Here is a 15545-nt window from a genome sequence, read left to right as displayed (position 1 = left end):
TAACCAGTGTTGAGTGTAATGCATTACTAAGTAATTAAATTACTTTTTCAATGAAGGGATTACTCTTAATTTTTCAGTAATTTAATTAGTTACTTCTGATGTAATTGCGTTTAATACCGTATAGACTATTGAACAATTCTATATAAAACAAAAGTGAATTTAAAATCGAAATTTAACATGTAACGTTAAAATATATGTTTTCTAATTTAACGCCGCCCCTTTAAATTCTTTGGCCGGTTCATGAATAATTAATTTGATTGTATATGATTTATTTGAAAGAATTAAAAGAACAGTTTCATGTCCATCCTTGATTTTATAATCTGGTCGAGGCTGATAAGGGTTTTTGAAAGTAATTAGTAATAAGTAGTGCAATTACTTTACAGACAGAGTAATTAGTACAGTAATCTAATTACACTGTAGAAGATGTAATTAGTAGTTAGTAATTAGTTACTTTTTTTTAGAGTAATTTACCCAACGCTGGTATTAACATGGTATTTTAAAGACTGTCATGGCATTACCATGGTAAATATCCAAAAACTAAATATTACTATGGTAAACATCCACAATAACGTGGTACTTTGTGTGTGTGTGTGTGTGTGTAGAGTGGGTATTTTGTCTCAGAAATAACGAAATAAGTCTCGTTTTACAGCTCACGCTGCTTCAGTAGATCACAGATGTACTTAATATGTATCGTGTTAAAGTTCAATTCAATAACAAAAACGAAAGCGTCATTTGCCCTCTTTAGAGTCACAAGTGGAAAGGACACAATTCAAACAGGTATGGCAACTCATACCACCCTACGCCCCGCCCTCCATTGTTGCGTCAAACAAAGCGAGCGCAACCTTCTCTTCCCAACGATTGGCTGAACGCATCGACCGCCCACGCCTGTCGCGTTCTCATTGGTCGAAAGCCCAGTCAATCAAGCACGCCGGAAAAAAAATGCATAAAATGTACAACTCCGGCTGTCGGCAGTCAGTCAGTAATAAGGCGGGATAGGGTTAAAGAAGGGCTGATGTTATCAAATAATTTAATATCTGTATGATTTTGGGCTGATCTGAGCAGATATGGAGTCAAGGACGCGTTTAAAGGGACGGTTTGTTTCGCGGAGTGATTGATTTTTGTCAATGGGGATTTTCTCGAAGATTCACTCACATCATCAGACGTCAATGAGTCATCCACTGATCTCGGATCTGTTTTAAAATCTTAAATCTCGGAGATGAAGCGGGTGAACAGTTTCCAGAGGTGCGTGTATGAGGCGTCACTTCAGCTGTCCAACTAACCAGTCTGATTGCATGGACTGATCTCTGTATTGTTGCTTATTGTGTCTTCATTATTAATTAGTAACTCTGTTTTAAGATCAGATCGTGTATTGGCTATGCGACATCATGCATGCATTTTTATTGGCTGTCAGCTTCATTCAGTGATCAGACCATGTGAAGATGGGTTGAGATAAGACCATGCATCCTCCTGTGGGCTGATCCAGTGGCGTAGCTAAGAGTGGGCCAGGGTGGGACGGGGCCCACCAGATAGGGGACTTTTTTATTGATCTATTCAGAGATCAGACCATGCATAATCTGTCCTGGGTTCATCCTGTGGTCTGATCATGTTTTGTAGTTCACTGCATGGTCTGATCAAGACAAATAAGGGTATTATTTATTGATTTGTTCAAAGATCAGACCATGCATAATCTGTCCTGGGCTCATCCTGTGGTCTGATCATGCCGCATGGTAGAGAATGTGCGTTCAAATCAGAAGTTGGGCAACAAATATTCATTATATTATTTTTATCCATCATTAATTAGTCTTCTGGCCCTGGAGAGAGCAGTTTCATTACGTATACTTTTCAATTTACTTTTAATTTACTCTTAATTTACTTTTTAATAATTTTTATTGTATTTCAGAAGTTTTAGAATATCCTTACAAAAATAAATAAATAAAGTGGATATGTTTTGTGAATCGTTATCAGCCAAAAAAATAAAATAAATAAATAAAAAAATCAAGAATATTTTGATATAAATGTGTACATTTGTGTCACTGACAAAGGTTGTCCGAGTTGTTAATAATATGAAATCTTTTAAAATCTAGTTCAAAAAACACACGTCAAGTTCTCAGAAATGTAATCTTTGTGTTCAATTTGGTTTCATACATTTTTGAAAAACACTCTTAGCATTTTCTAAAATAAATTAATTAATTAATAATACTTTTGTGTCATATGGTGTAACCATCAAGTAAAAAGTATTAAAATACTTTCTTTGCACCTTGAATACATGAAAGTAACAACCTAATCATTCATTTCAAAAATATTTTCAAATACATTTTTCAGGGTTAAAAAATATTTTGTATAAAAATCAAAAATAACAAGATGTTTCTCAAGGTTATACCACATGACCTGAACAAAATGTGCCTTTTCATAAAAGTGTCAAAATATCAGATCTTCTTTTTTTTTTTTTTTTACTTCAGGGTCTAAAAGTGTCTGCTCAGTTTTATGTTTTTTTTTGTCAATATAAACAACAAACTGGCAACTTGCATGACTTTGACATGGTGGACAAAAGTGTTTTTCAATATTAATAATATTTTAAAACACAATTGTTTTACTGTTTATTTTAAGTAATAATAATAATAATAAAAAGATTATTCTGCACTACTCATGCAACTTTTATTTTTGTATTTATTTTTTATTTTTTTGTATTCCTTTTATCTCCCAAATTTTTGGAATGCCCAATTCCCACTACTTAGTAGGTCCTCGTGGTGGTGCGGTTACTCGCCTCAATCCGGGTGGCGGAGGACAAGTTTCAGTTGCCTCCGCTTCTGAGACCGTCAATCCACACATCTTATCACGTGACTCATTGTGCATGACACCGCGGAGACTCGCAGCATGTGGAGGCTCATGCTACTCTCGGCGATCCACGCGCAACTCACCACACGCCCCATTGAGAGCGAGAACCACTAATCGCAACCACGAGGAGGTTACCCCATGTGTCTCTACCCTCCCTAGCAACCAGGCCAATTTGGTTGCTTAGGAGACCTGGCTGGAGTCACTCAGCACGCCCTGGATTCGAACTCACGACTTCAGGGGTGGTGGTCAGCGTCAATACTCGCTGAGCTACCCAGGCCCCAAACATTTATTTGTTTTAAAATGTCAGCTTTTAATGAGACTTTTTTTTTGTGTGTCTCTGAACGGTTGCACCACATGACATTTTATTACTATAAGCAAAAATAAAATGACTTTAAACTCAGAAATGGAAAATTTGCTCATCATAGAAGAGGTGTATTCAAGTAATTGTTTTGTGTGAATTGCATTTATGTATTTTTGAATAATTTAATAGATCTGGACCGAAAAATGAGCATCATGTCATTGACCCTTATATCACCCACCCCTAATGCCTACATATGCAACTATCATGATGAACCTGGCTCAGTATAAAAAAAAAATGTCTATCAGGAGAAATTCCTGGACATAAGATGCAGCTTACCGTCCCATGTACCAGTGTACACAGACGGATCAAAGTCAGACAGTCATGTACAGTATCTGCAGCAGTAGTGATTGGTCCAAACGTTTTGGAAAGTGTATCCCTGGACAAAGTTCAGTTTTCACAGCTGAAGCTTGTGCATTACTTCTAGCTCTAGAACAAATAGAAAAGTAACAATGTCATTTTTAATTTGCTGTCTGCGAGCACTCGAAGCTTTGAAAACAGAACATCCTACAATTATTAGCATAATAGGAAAAGTGGACTCTAAAAAAAAAAATACAATTTCAGTATTGTCTTTTGTTGGATACCAGGCCATATAGGATTGGATTGGCTGGCAATGAACGGGCAGATAAAGCGGCTAAGGAAGCACTTCAGTTGTACATGACAGAATGTAATATACCAGCATCTGATGTTAAACCCATATTGAATCTGTACATTCACAACAAATGGCGAATGGAATGAATGAATGCATGTATAACAAACTACATGAGGTGAACCCAGTGCTAAATCAATGAGTTTGTTATATATGAAGTAAAAGCAGTCAACAGCAAACATGAGATTTTTCTGTGGGGGGTGGTTTGTTTTGTTCTGTTAACACATGTGAATGTGATGTTTGTGTTTCAGGTTTATGAACAATCGGGCGGCTGCAAACTGCCGTTATCAGCCCACGTGTTATGAGCACGCTGCGAACTGCTACACCCATGCGGTAAAAGAGCATTCATTTGCCTTCATGCATGACTTTTTAAAGTTGAAGAATTAAATAGCTTATTTGGAGTCATGACAATGTTATTGACACTCCCTAGTTTTTCCATGTCCATTTTCCATCCTCTCTCTGACCCTTTACAATTAATCGAGCTGTTTTTGCTACCGCACCTTTAAGAATTCAGAAATGTGTTCATGAGCTCTGTTGTGATTTGTTAAACTCTGCTTACACTCATATTTCAAGAGCAAGAAAAATCGATCACTCTGGAAGTCAAATGAGTTTGCATGTTGACTTTATCAAGTGCCTCAAGACACCACAAAACAGATCCTATCACTTTAAAGAGCACCTATTATAATTTTTAAACATGCCTAATTTTGTTTTAAAGGTCTCATACAATAGATTTACATGCATCCAAGGTCAAAAAACACTTTAATTTGCTCATAATTTAAATTGTAGCGTTAACTTTTCTTCCCCAGTGTCAAAAACGACTCGTTCAATGATCTGCTCTATAAAAGGATCATTCTAAACTCCTTTCAGCGAGCTTACTCTGCTCTGATTGGTCAGATGTCCCAGTCTGTTGTGATTGGTCTACCGCTTACAGCACGTGTCGGAAAGGAAACGCCCACTACCATATCCGAGTTTCAGCTCCGTCTGAAAAAAATTCTGTTTTACCTTACCAATTTGAGCATGAACCACCATCGCAAGCACGACGAGAACAGGACGTTTCTCATTGGTAAGTTTATATGTAGTTTGACAATAACGTGAGCTAGCCGGTTAGCAGAGGCTAACAGGCTAACGGCTAACAGCGTGCACTGGCTGTACATGTAAACAGACCAGAGGCGGGTTTTTTGTTACCAAATGACGTAGGTTAGTACAGGAAGTAAGTCTGGAATTACTAACGACTCGTTTCAGGTGTTCAGAATCGGTTCTTTCATTTGGGAGTCTATAACTCCATTTGTCGTGCACTTTGATTTTTGAAACTTTGGAGACTTTTTACATTCACAAACAGCTATAGAACACACTACATGAAAGGTAATATTTGAAAAACCATAATAGGTGCTCTTCACTTTAAATACATCTCCGTTTCTCTGTGCAGCTCTTGATAGTGCCAGCGTTTGTGGGCGTGGCACTGTTACACCGGCTGTCAGACGACCGCTGGGAGCGAATCACGGCGTGGGTGTACGGCATGGGTCTGATCGCGCTGTTCCTCTTCTCCACTGTTTTTCACATCATTTCTTGGAAGAAGAGCCACATGAGGTCCGTTTGCCTTCACATGGGCCAGTAAACATTAAGATAACAGTCACAACAAAGTCATGATATTGTGTCGTTCTCGGAGCATATTAACAGCAGGAATAGTTTTAGCTTTTGTTTTACGTACAATTAAATAACTGCCAAGCTCCAAAAAGGATTGCATTAAAACGCTATTAAGTTGACCCTACTCAATTGATTGAGTAAACCCATTTCTTCAATTGAATTGAGTAATGGTGTCTTCAACACTTGTGCAATTAAGTTCACTTAACCTGGTGTTCATATAGAATTAACTTAACTATTTAAGTTAAGGTAACTAGATGCAAGTTGACAACTCAGGTTTACTATTTAAATGTTGTTGTTTCAACCTAATAATTTTAATAGGTTATACAATAACACATCTTAAATAATGAAGATTATAACGGATTCTTGGCCAATCATGCATATGTACCTGTACTTCAGTTTCAGTCACACAAAACTGCAAAACCATACAGCGTCTCTTCTTAAAATCTGTATTCTTTTAAACTTATTATTTCTTGTGTGTTGTGTTTGCAGGTCTATGGAGCACTGCTTCCACATGTGTGACAGAGTCGTCATATACTTCTTTATCGCTGCCTCATATACACCATGGTACAGTTTCTTTATCTCGTTAGACTTTTACTGTTACCATGAACTGCATAGATCTAACAACATGCCAAATTATTAACACGACAAAGGCTGAAAGGGAATATTGAGCATTTTGGAAGTGCATAAACAATGGAAGACGCGTGATTTCTGGGTCAAATATTGTATTTAGCAATATTTACAAGATTAGCTGTCAGAAAAGGTTACATTACTGTTACATTACATTTTTGGGTGAATTACCCTTTTAAGTACCTTTTTAAAGTTAAAGAACAACTTGACAAGGAAACCTAAAAACACTGTGTTTATGACACAACGCAACCAAAGTGTGATGCTCAAAGCGTCACTTTTATTGTATTGTCTTATTTGCTCATCTGCCACAATAATGTAATGCAGTTAAATTATCTGAGTGTAACAGTATAAGGACGGGCAAGGAGGAGGCGGGAACCGGCTGAACAGTCAACATAAAGCTTTAATGATATAAATGAACTTAAAACAACATAAAACATAAATAAACAGACACACATGCAGCGCGGCCGTATGCGTCTCTCTCCCTCTCGAACTGGCACCTCCAGCTCGTCTTTATCCCCCACCTGGCTGATTAGCCCAATTCAGGGCCGACCGTGTGTCCTCACGGCACAGCCCGGTCCGGCCTGGCCCTCCTCCTCGTCACACTCCTCTATCACCCGGCTCAAGGACTTCCCTGCCTTTCTGGAGCCCTGGGAGAGACGAGGGTGGGAAAGGGGAGAGGGAAAGAGCGAGGAGGAGCAACAGAGAGAGAGAGAGGAGAGAGAGAGAAAAACTTGCTCGCCAGTTCCCAGACACGTTGTCGCCCGGTCCTCAGCCACTCCTCCACCCTCTGGCGGACGACAGATTGCTCCTCCCCCGGCGGATGGCAGCAAGTCCTCCGGCCCCTGGCAGATGGAACCATACCTCCCCTTCTTAAGCGGATGGCAGCGGTTCCTCCGGCTCCCCTGGCGGATGGCAGCAGCGAGGACTCTGTGACAGCGCATCCCTCCCGTGTTTCGGCACCAGTGTAACGGGGTTAGGACGGGCAAGGAGGAGGCAGGAACCGGCTGAACGGTCAACATAAAGGTTTAATGATATAAATGAACTTAATGAACATAAAACAAACAAACAGAAATATATGCAGCGCGGCCGCGTGCGTCTCACTCCCTCTCGAACTGGCGCCTCCGGCTTGTCTTTATCCCCCTCCCGGTTGATTAGCCCGATTTGGGGCCGACCGTGTGTCGTCACGGCCCGGCCCTCATCCTCGTCACACTCCTCCATCACCCGACTCAGGCCAGGGATACCCCCGGCATGACGCACTCCCCTCCCTTCCCGGCCGTGCCTGCCAGCAGGTTTTCCCCCGCCTTTCTGGAGCCCTGGGAGAGACGAGGTTGGGAAAGGGGAGAAGGAAAGAGCGAGGCGGAGCAACAGGGAGAGGAGGGAGAGAGAAAAACTTGCTCGCCGGTTTCCGGACACGCTGTCGCACGGTCCTCAACCGCTCCTCCGCCCTCTGGAGGACGACAGCTCGCTCCTCCCCCGGCAGATGGCAGCGAGTCCTCCGGCTCCTGGAGGACGGAACCGTTCCTCCCCTTCTTTAGCAGACAGCAGCGGTTCCTCCGGCTCTCAGCGGCAGACAGCGACCCCTCCATACCCAGGCAGACGGCCGCGGCTGCTCCCCTGGCGGACGGCAGAGGCGAGGACTCCGTGAAAGCGCATCCCTCCTCCTCCCTCCTGTGTTTCAGCACCAATGTGACGGGGTAAGGACGGGCAAGGAGGAAGCGGGAACCAGCTTGAACGGTCAACATAAAGGTTTAATGATATAAATGAACTTAACAAACATAAAACATAAACGAACAGACACACATGCAGCGCGGCCGCATGCGTCTCTCTCCCTCTCGAACTGGCGCCTCCGGCTCATCTTTATCCCCCTCCCGGCTGATTAGCCTGATTCAGGGCTGACCGTGTGTCCTCACGGCCCGGCCCCTCCCTCCTCCTTACTTTATAATATGTATTATGTTTATAATTATTTAAATACAACCATTTATAATTATTTAATCATTATATATTGAATTATTGTTATTTGAGGGGCTTCCTCAGCAAATATTTATACATGCGGTTAATTCGCTTAATTAATTGCACGTCATGTAATTAGTTCTATAAAACATATTATCGATTGACAGCCTTAATTTTATTATGTGCATTCAGAATTGCTTTTCTCCTGCTTTCTGTAATATGATGATCTACACACAAAAAAAGTAAGATTTACGCATTTTAATTTCATAATAAAAAATCTATATTTTGCTCATTTAAACAACTTTGTCGGCAATCTGGCAACAGGTCATCATTGATAAACTGGTTATGAAACGCAGTGTCATAATGATGAGCATGTGGCTGAAGCAGTTTAAGTGTATGTTCACTTTCCTCTCTGCTCATGAATAATTCAGTGTGCTTGAGCACTTTGTTAAAGACACAAACGCAGAGTCAAATGCTGTCAAACACCTGAGACACAACAACGGCCGTGAGTGTCCGTCGCTTGTCACATGACCAGTTAAACTTTCTAAAACGTCGAAAGCACTTGTCTTCACGTTCAATTTGAATAGGTTATTAACAGTTTTGATGATTGAAAACTATAAAACAGAGAGTTCCAACTCTAAAATCAGATTGGATCAGCCACATTCAAAAATGTTGCAATAAAATAGTCGATATCACCCATAGTTAGGCTAATGTGCAATATAACTTTTCAGAAGAATTGTTTATTGTGACTGTTCAAAATTAGAGCTGTCGATTGTTGCGCATTAACGAATGCAATTAATTTGAAAACCTTTAAAGTGTTAATTTTTCTTTCTGAATTGGTGCTGTCTTTGTGCATTTCTGTCTTTATATTGGGGAATACTTTGTTTGGAAAATGTTAATAAAACATTATTGCTGTTCTTTTCTAAAAGGGCACTTAAGGCATTTTAAAAGGAAAAGAAATGTATAGTCAAATTAAGCACTTTCGAAATCTGCGATTAATCACGTTTAGCTATGAAAAACACATGATTAATTGCGATTAGCTATGAAAAACACACGATTAATCGCGTTTAGCTATGAAAAACGTGATTAGCTATGAAAACACGATTAATCGTGATTAGCTATGAAAAACACACGATTAATCGCGTTTAGCTATGAAAAACGTGATTAGCTATGAAAACACGATTAATCGCGATTAGCTATGAAAACGCGATTAATCGCGATGAATATGATTAGCTATGAAAAACGCGATTAGCTATGAAAAATGCGATTAATCGCGATTAGCTATGAAAACGCGATTAATCGCGATTTAATATTTTCATCGACTGACAGCATTATTAAAAGTAGATGTAGTTATTTATTGAACATTCTTGTCTTTTTATTTATTTTTGTATTGTTCTTTTATTTCATTCTTTTACACAGACATCATAGGTTGCTGCCATTTAATGAAAGCAATGAGTCACAGGGTGTGTGTGTATGTATGTGCGTGCTGGTGTGTGCATGTGTGTGTGTTTGTGTGTGTGTGTGTGTGGTTCAGTTACAATTATTAACACCAAGCTAATGGATGTGTGTTTCTGCAGGTTGAATCTACGTGAGCTCGGGCCGTTTGCTGCTCACATGCGCTGGTTTGTTTGGCTGATGGCGGTCGCGGGAACGATCTACGTGTTTAATTACCACGAAAAGTACGTTCAAAAATCATATCCCGAAAAACAAACCTTTCATTCTTTTACAGTTTTGTATCATCTTCTGCTATTATTATAGCATTGTTTAGCACCTTTCAAGAGCCATGTTCATGAATGATCTCATGTTTCATAAAAGGTACAGACGACTAATTTCAGATTTTGCTTCTTAAATGAGATTGCTGGTAATTTTTTTTACTAGTATATTATCCTCTGGGCAAGAAGCATCTGAGAATGGTCTGAGAGTTTCCAGCATTCCACAAAAAGTTGTGACATTTTATTTTGGGTCCATGGAAATGTGTATATTTAATAATATAATGCCTAATTTGAATAATTCTCAATTTTTGTACAAGTAACAATATATAAAAAAAATTCCTAGTTCTATTTTTCAGATAATTTCTCTTTAGCCTGTAGAACCTCCATTTAAAATAAATCCACTGTAATCATATGTAAGTCTGTGTTGTCTGTGTTTGTGCAGGTATAAGTTGGTGGAGTTGGCGTTTTATCTGACAATGGGCTTTTTTCCCGCATTGGTGGTGACATCAATGGTGAGTCACTTCCTGCTGAGCTCAAGTTAATCTAGTCTAATACGTGCACCCCTAATTAACCTCACCACTTAAAGAACTTGTTTAACAAATTCCCTCCTTTTCTTTAAAAAAAGCACAAATCACATTACAGTGAGCCACTTACAATGGAAGTCAATGGGGCCAATCCGTGAACGTTAGTACTTGCCGTTTCAAAAGTATAGCCACAAGATGTAAACATTGTACATTTTAATATAATTTTAGTATGATAAAATCTCTTACTAACCTTTTCTGTGTAAAGTTATAGCCAATCTGTAAACGTTCAAATACTGACTGTAAAAGTATAGTCACAAGACAAACAATATGTGTGTTAACATGATTTTAGTGTGATAAAATCATCAATTAATAAATAACAACAAAATAACACCCTGTAATCCCCAAAAAAACAATGATTTTAAACAACTTTACAGCTCAAATAATACATGAGTTTTTACAGAAGAATTCATGTAAGTGCTTTTATAAAATTATAAGCTTCAAATTTCTGCCTTTTAAACTCTCCAAAAATTGGCCCCATTGACCCATTGAAATATGATCTGTATATGTTCTTGACAGATTTCATGAGATTCGCCCTTTCATACAAAGGTTTAATTTAGGACTTGTACAGTAGTACAACTCCATCCTCGGTCTCTGACGCCCCCTTGTGGCTGGGTGCTGTAGGTGTATATTCATTGAAAATTGATGCATTGTACAAAAATCAGAACAAAATGAACAATACAAACTTTTCCCAAGTATATAATGTGTCTTAAACTGATTATGGTATAATTATAGCCACTTTCATGCATAAAGCCACATCGACACATTAAAATGGTGTTAAAATTTAGGGATGGCTCTTTTGACTTTGGCCAGTAAGCAACCATTTAACAACCACCCAGAACACCCCAGTAAAACTGCATAGGAACACTCAAATATACACTCGGAACACCCTTGAAACTGCATAGCAACACTCCAAAAACCACCCAGAACACCTCTGCAAAACCGCATGGGAACACTCAAAAATACACTGGGAACACCCTAGCAATGCTCTTAAAAACCATCCAGAACACTCCAGCAACCGCATAACAACGCTCTAAAAATCACTCCGAACACCTGTGTAAAACCGCATAGCAACACTCTAAAAACCACAGAATTCCCAGCAACTGCATAGCAACGCTCTAAAAACCACTCAGAACAATGGAGCAACCTCATAGCAACGCTCTAAAATACACTCAGAACACCTTAGAAACTGCATAGCAACACTCTAAAAACCACCCAGAACAGCCCAGCAAAACCGCATAGGAAAAGTCTAAAATACACTCTGAGCAACTGCATAGCATCACTCTAAAAACCACAGAATTCCCAGCAACCGCATAGCAACGCTCTTAAAACCACTCAGAACACCAGAGCAACTGCATAGCAACACTCTAAAAACCACAGAATGCCCAGTAACCGCATAGCAACACTCTAAAAACCACTCGGAACACTCTAGCAACGCTCTAAAAACCATCCAGAACCCATGAGCAACTGCATAGTAACACTATAAAATCCATCCAGAACACCCGAGGAAACCGCATAGGAATGCTCTTATAACCACTTGGAACACCCCAGCAGTGTTCTAAAAACCATCCAGAACACTCCAGCAAAACTGCATAGGAACACACTAAAATGCATTCTGAATACCCTAGCAACCGCATAGCAACGCTCTAAAATCCATCCAGAATACCCCAGCAAAACCGCATAGGAACACTCTACAATACACTCAGAACACCTTAGAAACTGCATAGCAACCCTCTTAAAACCACAAAAATCCTCAGCAACAGCATAGTAATGCTCTAAAAACACTCGGAACACCCTAGCAACCGCATAGCAACACTCTAAAAACCTCAGAATTCCCAGCAACCGCATAGCAACATTCTTAAAACCACTCAAAACAACTGAGCAACCGCATAGCAATGCTCTATAATACACCCAGAACACCCTAGAAACTGCATAGCAACACTCTTAAAACCATCCAGAACACCCCAGCAGAACCGCAAAGGAACCCTCTAAAATACACTCGGAACACCCTTAAACTGCATAGCAATGCTCTAAAAACCATCCAGAACACCTTTGCAAAACCACATAGGAACACTCTAAAATGCATTCTGAACACCTTAGCAACCACATAGCAACGCTCTAAAAACCATCCAGAACACCCCAGCAAAACCACATAGGAACACTCTAAAATGCATTCTGAACACCTTAGCAACCACATAGCAACGCTCTTAAAACCATCCAGACCACCTTTGCAAAACCGCATAGGAACACTCTAAAATACACTCAGAACACCATAGAAACCACATAGCAACGCTCTTAAAACCACAGAAATCCTCAGCAACAGCATAGTAATGCTCTAAAAACACACAGAACACCCTAGCAACCATATAGCAACACTCTAAAAACCTCAGAATTCCCAGCAACCGCATAGCAATGCTCTAAAAACCACTCAGAACACCCTAGAAACTGCATAGCAACGCTCTTAATACCACAAAAATCCTCAGCAACAGCATAGTAATGCTCTTAAAAACACACAGAACACCCTAGCAACCATATAGCAACACTCTAAAAACCTCAGAATTCCCAGCAACCGCATAGCAACACTCTAAAACCCATACAGAATACCCCAGCAAAACCGCATAGGAACACTCTAAAATGCATTCTGAACACCCTAGCAACCGCATAGCAATGCTCTAAAAACCATCCAGAATACCCCAGCAAAACCACATAGGAAGACTCTAAAATACACTCAGAACACCATAGAAACCGCATAGCAACGCTCTTAAAACCACAGAAATCCTCAGCAATAGCATAGTAATGCTCTAAAAACACACAGAACACCCTAGCAACCATATAGCAACACTCTAAAAACCTCAGAATTCCCAGCAACCGCATAGCAATGCTCTAAAAAAACCACTCAGAACACCCTAGAAACTGCATAGCAACGCTCTTAATACCACAAAAATCCTCAGCAACAGCATAGTGTCGCTCTAAAAACACTCGGAACACCCTAGCAACTGCATAGCAACCTTTACGAAAATTGAGAGTTCATGACAAATTTGCCGCAACAATGCCGCAAATTCACCACTGATCATTTTCACACACGAATGATCTTTTCGGCATTGTTGCCAAAGGTTTGCCGGAGGTTCACCCCTACCGGCGAAGAGCTGCAAACTTGTGATGAATCAAAAACAACACTGCATAACAACACTATCAGATCCATTCAGATTTCCCCAGCAACCATATGACAAAGCTCTAAAATATACTCAGAGCACCATAGCAACTGCATAGCAACGTCTTGGCAACAACTAACAACATCCTACTATTCATGGCCACAAGTTTTAAATGGGCAAGCACCACTCAAATTTAATTCAGAAAATATTTTTATTGTTGTTGTTAATTATTTTCATGTCAGTAATTGTGTTGTTTCTTTTCGAACAGAATAACACTGATGGGCTGTACGAGCTGGCGTTCGGAGGCTTTGTCTACTGCCTGGGCGTCGTCTTCTTCAAATCAGACGGCGTCATTCCGTTCGCTCACGCCATCTGGCATGTGTTCGTTGCGCTGGCTGCTGCCATCCACTACTACGCCATCTGGAAATATCTCTACCGCAGCCCGACAGCGGAGGAGATCAGGGATGCTTGAGAGCAGAACATTTCCTCTTTCCTCAGTCGGTGTTTCTCATGTCTTTCTTACTGTGCATCATGCTAACACCACAGCGAACGTCAACTAGTTTACCAGTACGACCATGCAATGTTTACGGGTGAATCAAATGAAATCTGTCAAGAACATGTCTCGGTCATATTTCACCCTAAAATAAAAAATAAGAATTAATATTTTGCATAAAGAAAAGAAAGCCTGTTTGAGATTTTTTGCAATGTGACATTATTTCCAAGCACAATTGACCCCAATTGTCAGTATTGTAATCAAAAATCCTCATTATTTAATTTAAAAGCAGTACAACTAATACCACCATAATGTATAAATATACAATTTATATTACATATTAAATATATGTAAATACCTTATAAAAAAAATTCTTTGCACAAAACATAATTTCATATTTTAATTTTGGTGTGAAATATGACTGTATATCATTTTCTTGTCATGTCATGCGAGATTCACCTTTACAGTCTGTGTGTGTGTCTCTGTGTGTGTGTCTGTGTGTGTGTGTGTGTGTCTCTGTGTGTGTGTCTGTGTGTGTCTCTGTGTGTGTGTGTGTGTAGAGTGTGTGTGTGTGTGTGTGTCTGTGTGTCTGTCTGTGTGTCTGTCTGTCTGTGTGTCTGTCTGTCTGTGTGTCTGTCTGTGTGTGTGTGTGTGTGTGTGTGTGTGTCTCTGTCTGTGTGTAGAGTGTGTGTCTGTCTGTCTGTCTGTCTGTGTGTCTGTCTGTCTGTCTGTCGTGTGTGTGTGTGTGTCTGTGTGTGTGTGTGTGTCTCTGTGTGTCTGTCTGTGTGGAGTGTGTGTGTGTGTGTGTCTGTGTGTAGAGTCTGTTTGTGCATGTGTGTGTCTGTTTGTGCATCTGTGTGTGTCTGTGTGTAGAGTCTGTGTGTGTGTGTGTGTGTGTGTGTGTGTGTGTGTGTGTGTGTGTGTGTGTGTGTGTGTGTCTGTTTGTGCGTCTGTGTGTGTCTGTGTTTGTGTGTGTGTAGAGTCTGTTTGTGTGTGTGTGTCTGTGTGTAGTCTGTTTGTGCGTCTGTGTGTGTGTGTGTAGAGTCTGTGTGTGTGTGTGTCTGTGTGTGTGTGTGTGTGTGTGTGTGTCTGTTTGTGCGTCTGTGTGTGTCTGTGTGTGTGTGTGTAGAGTCTGTGTGTGTGTGTGTGTCTGTGTGTAGTCTGTTTGTGTGTGTGTGTGTGTGTGTGTATAGAGTCTGTGTGTAGTGTCTGTGTGGAGTCTGTGTGTGTGTGTGTGTGTGTGTATAGAGTGTGTGTGTGTCTGTGTGTAGAGTCTGTTTGTGTGTGTGTGTGTGTGTGTGTGTGTGTGTATAGAGTCTGTGTGTGTGTCTGTGTGTAGAGTCTGTTTGTGTGTGTGTGTGTGTGTGTGTAGTGTCTGTGTAGAGTCTGTGTGTGCGCGCGTGCTGCAGAATTAAATGCCTGCAGTAATATAGCTTAAGTCATTTTTTCTGTCAGTATTGTGTACATTTTCTAAAGCAGATGGACATATAGCTTTTGTGAATCACTTCTGTTCTGATCTTTTGATAATCTTGTGGTGCATTCTG

At 40.2% G+C, this 15545-nt stretch overlaps 1 protein-coding gene across 2 annotated transcripts in view; it reads left to right on the top strand.

Annotated features, from left to right (window-relative positions):
- The first annotated feature begins 960 nt into the window (after positions 1–960).
- The window catches only part of LOC127449902 (monocyte to macrophage differentiation factor-like), a 15947-nt gene continuing 1362 nt past the window's right edge, over positions 961–15545 (top strand). Inside the window, exons 1-8 of one of the 2 annotated variants that reach the window (XR_007898826.1) lie at positions 961–1242; positions 4094–4175; positions 5269–5429; positions 5976–6050; positions 9641–9742; positions 10218–10287; positions 13777–15070; positions 15273–15545. The exon at positions 15273–15545 is cut by the window's right edge and continues 1362 nt beyond it. Coding sequence is in view for 1 of the 2 variants with exons in the window: in XM_051713530.1 (XP_051569490.1) it covers positions 1217–1242; positions 4094–4175; positions 5269–5429; positions 5976–6050; positions 9641–9742; positions 10218–10287; positions 13777–13980 (720 nt within the window). In the remaining variant the exon portion in view is untranslated. Of the gene's footprint in view, positions 1243–4093; positions 4176–5268; positions 5430–5975; positions 6051–9640; positions 9743–10217; positions 10288–13776 lie in introns of both variants that reach the window. The other variant, XM_051713530.1, reaches the window with a different exon arrangement.

Source organism: Myxocyprinus asiaticus, chromosome 13 (assembly GCF_019703515.2).
Source record: "Myxocyprinus asiaticus isolate MX2 ecotype Aquarium Trade chromosome 13, UBuf_Myxa_2, whole genome shotgun sequence".
NCBI lineage: Eukaryota > Metazoa > Chordata > Actinopteri > Cypriniformes > Catostomidae > Myxocyprinus > Myxocyprinus asiaticus.
This window is presented reverse-complemented; position numbering and strand designations above follow the sequence as displayed.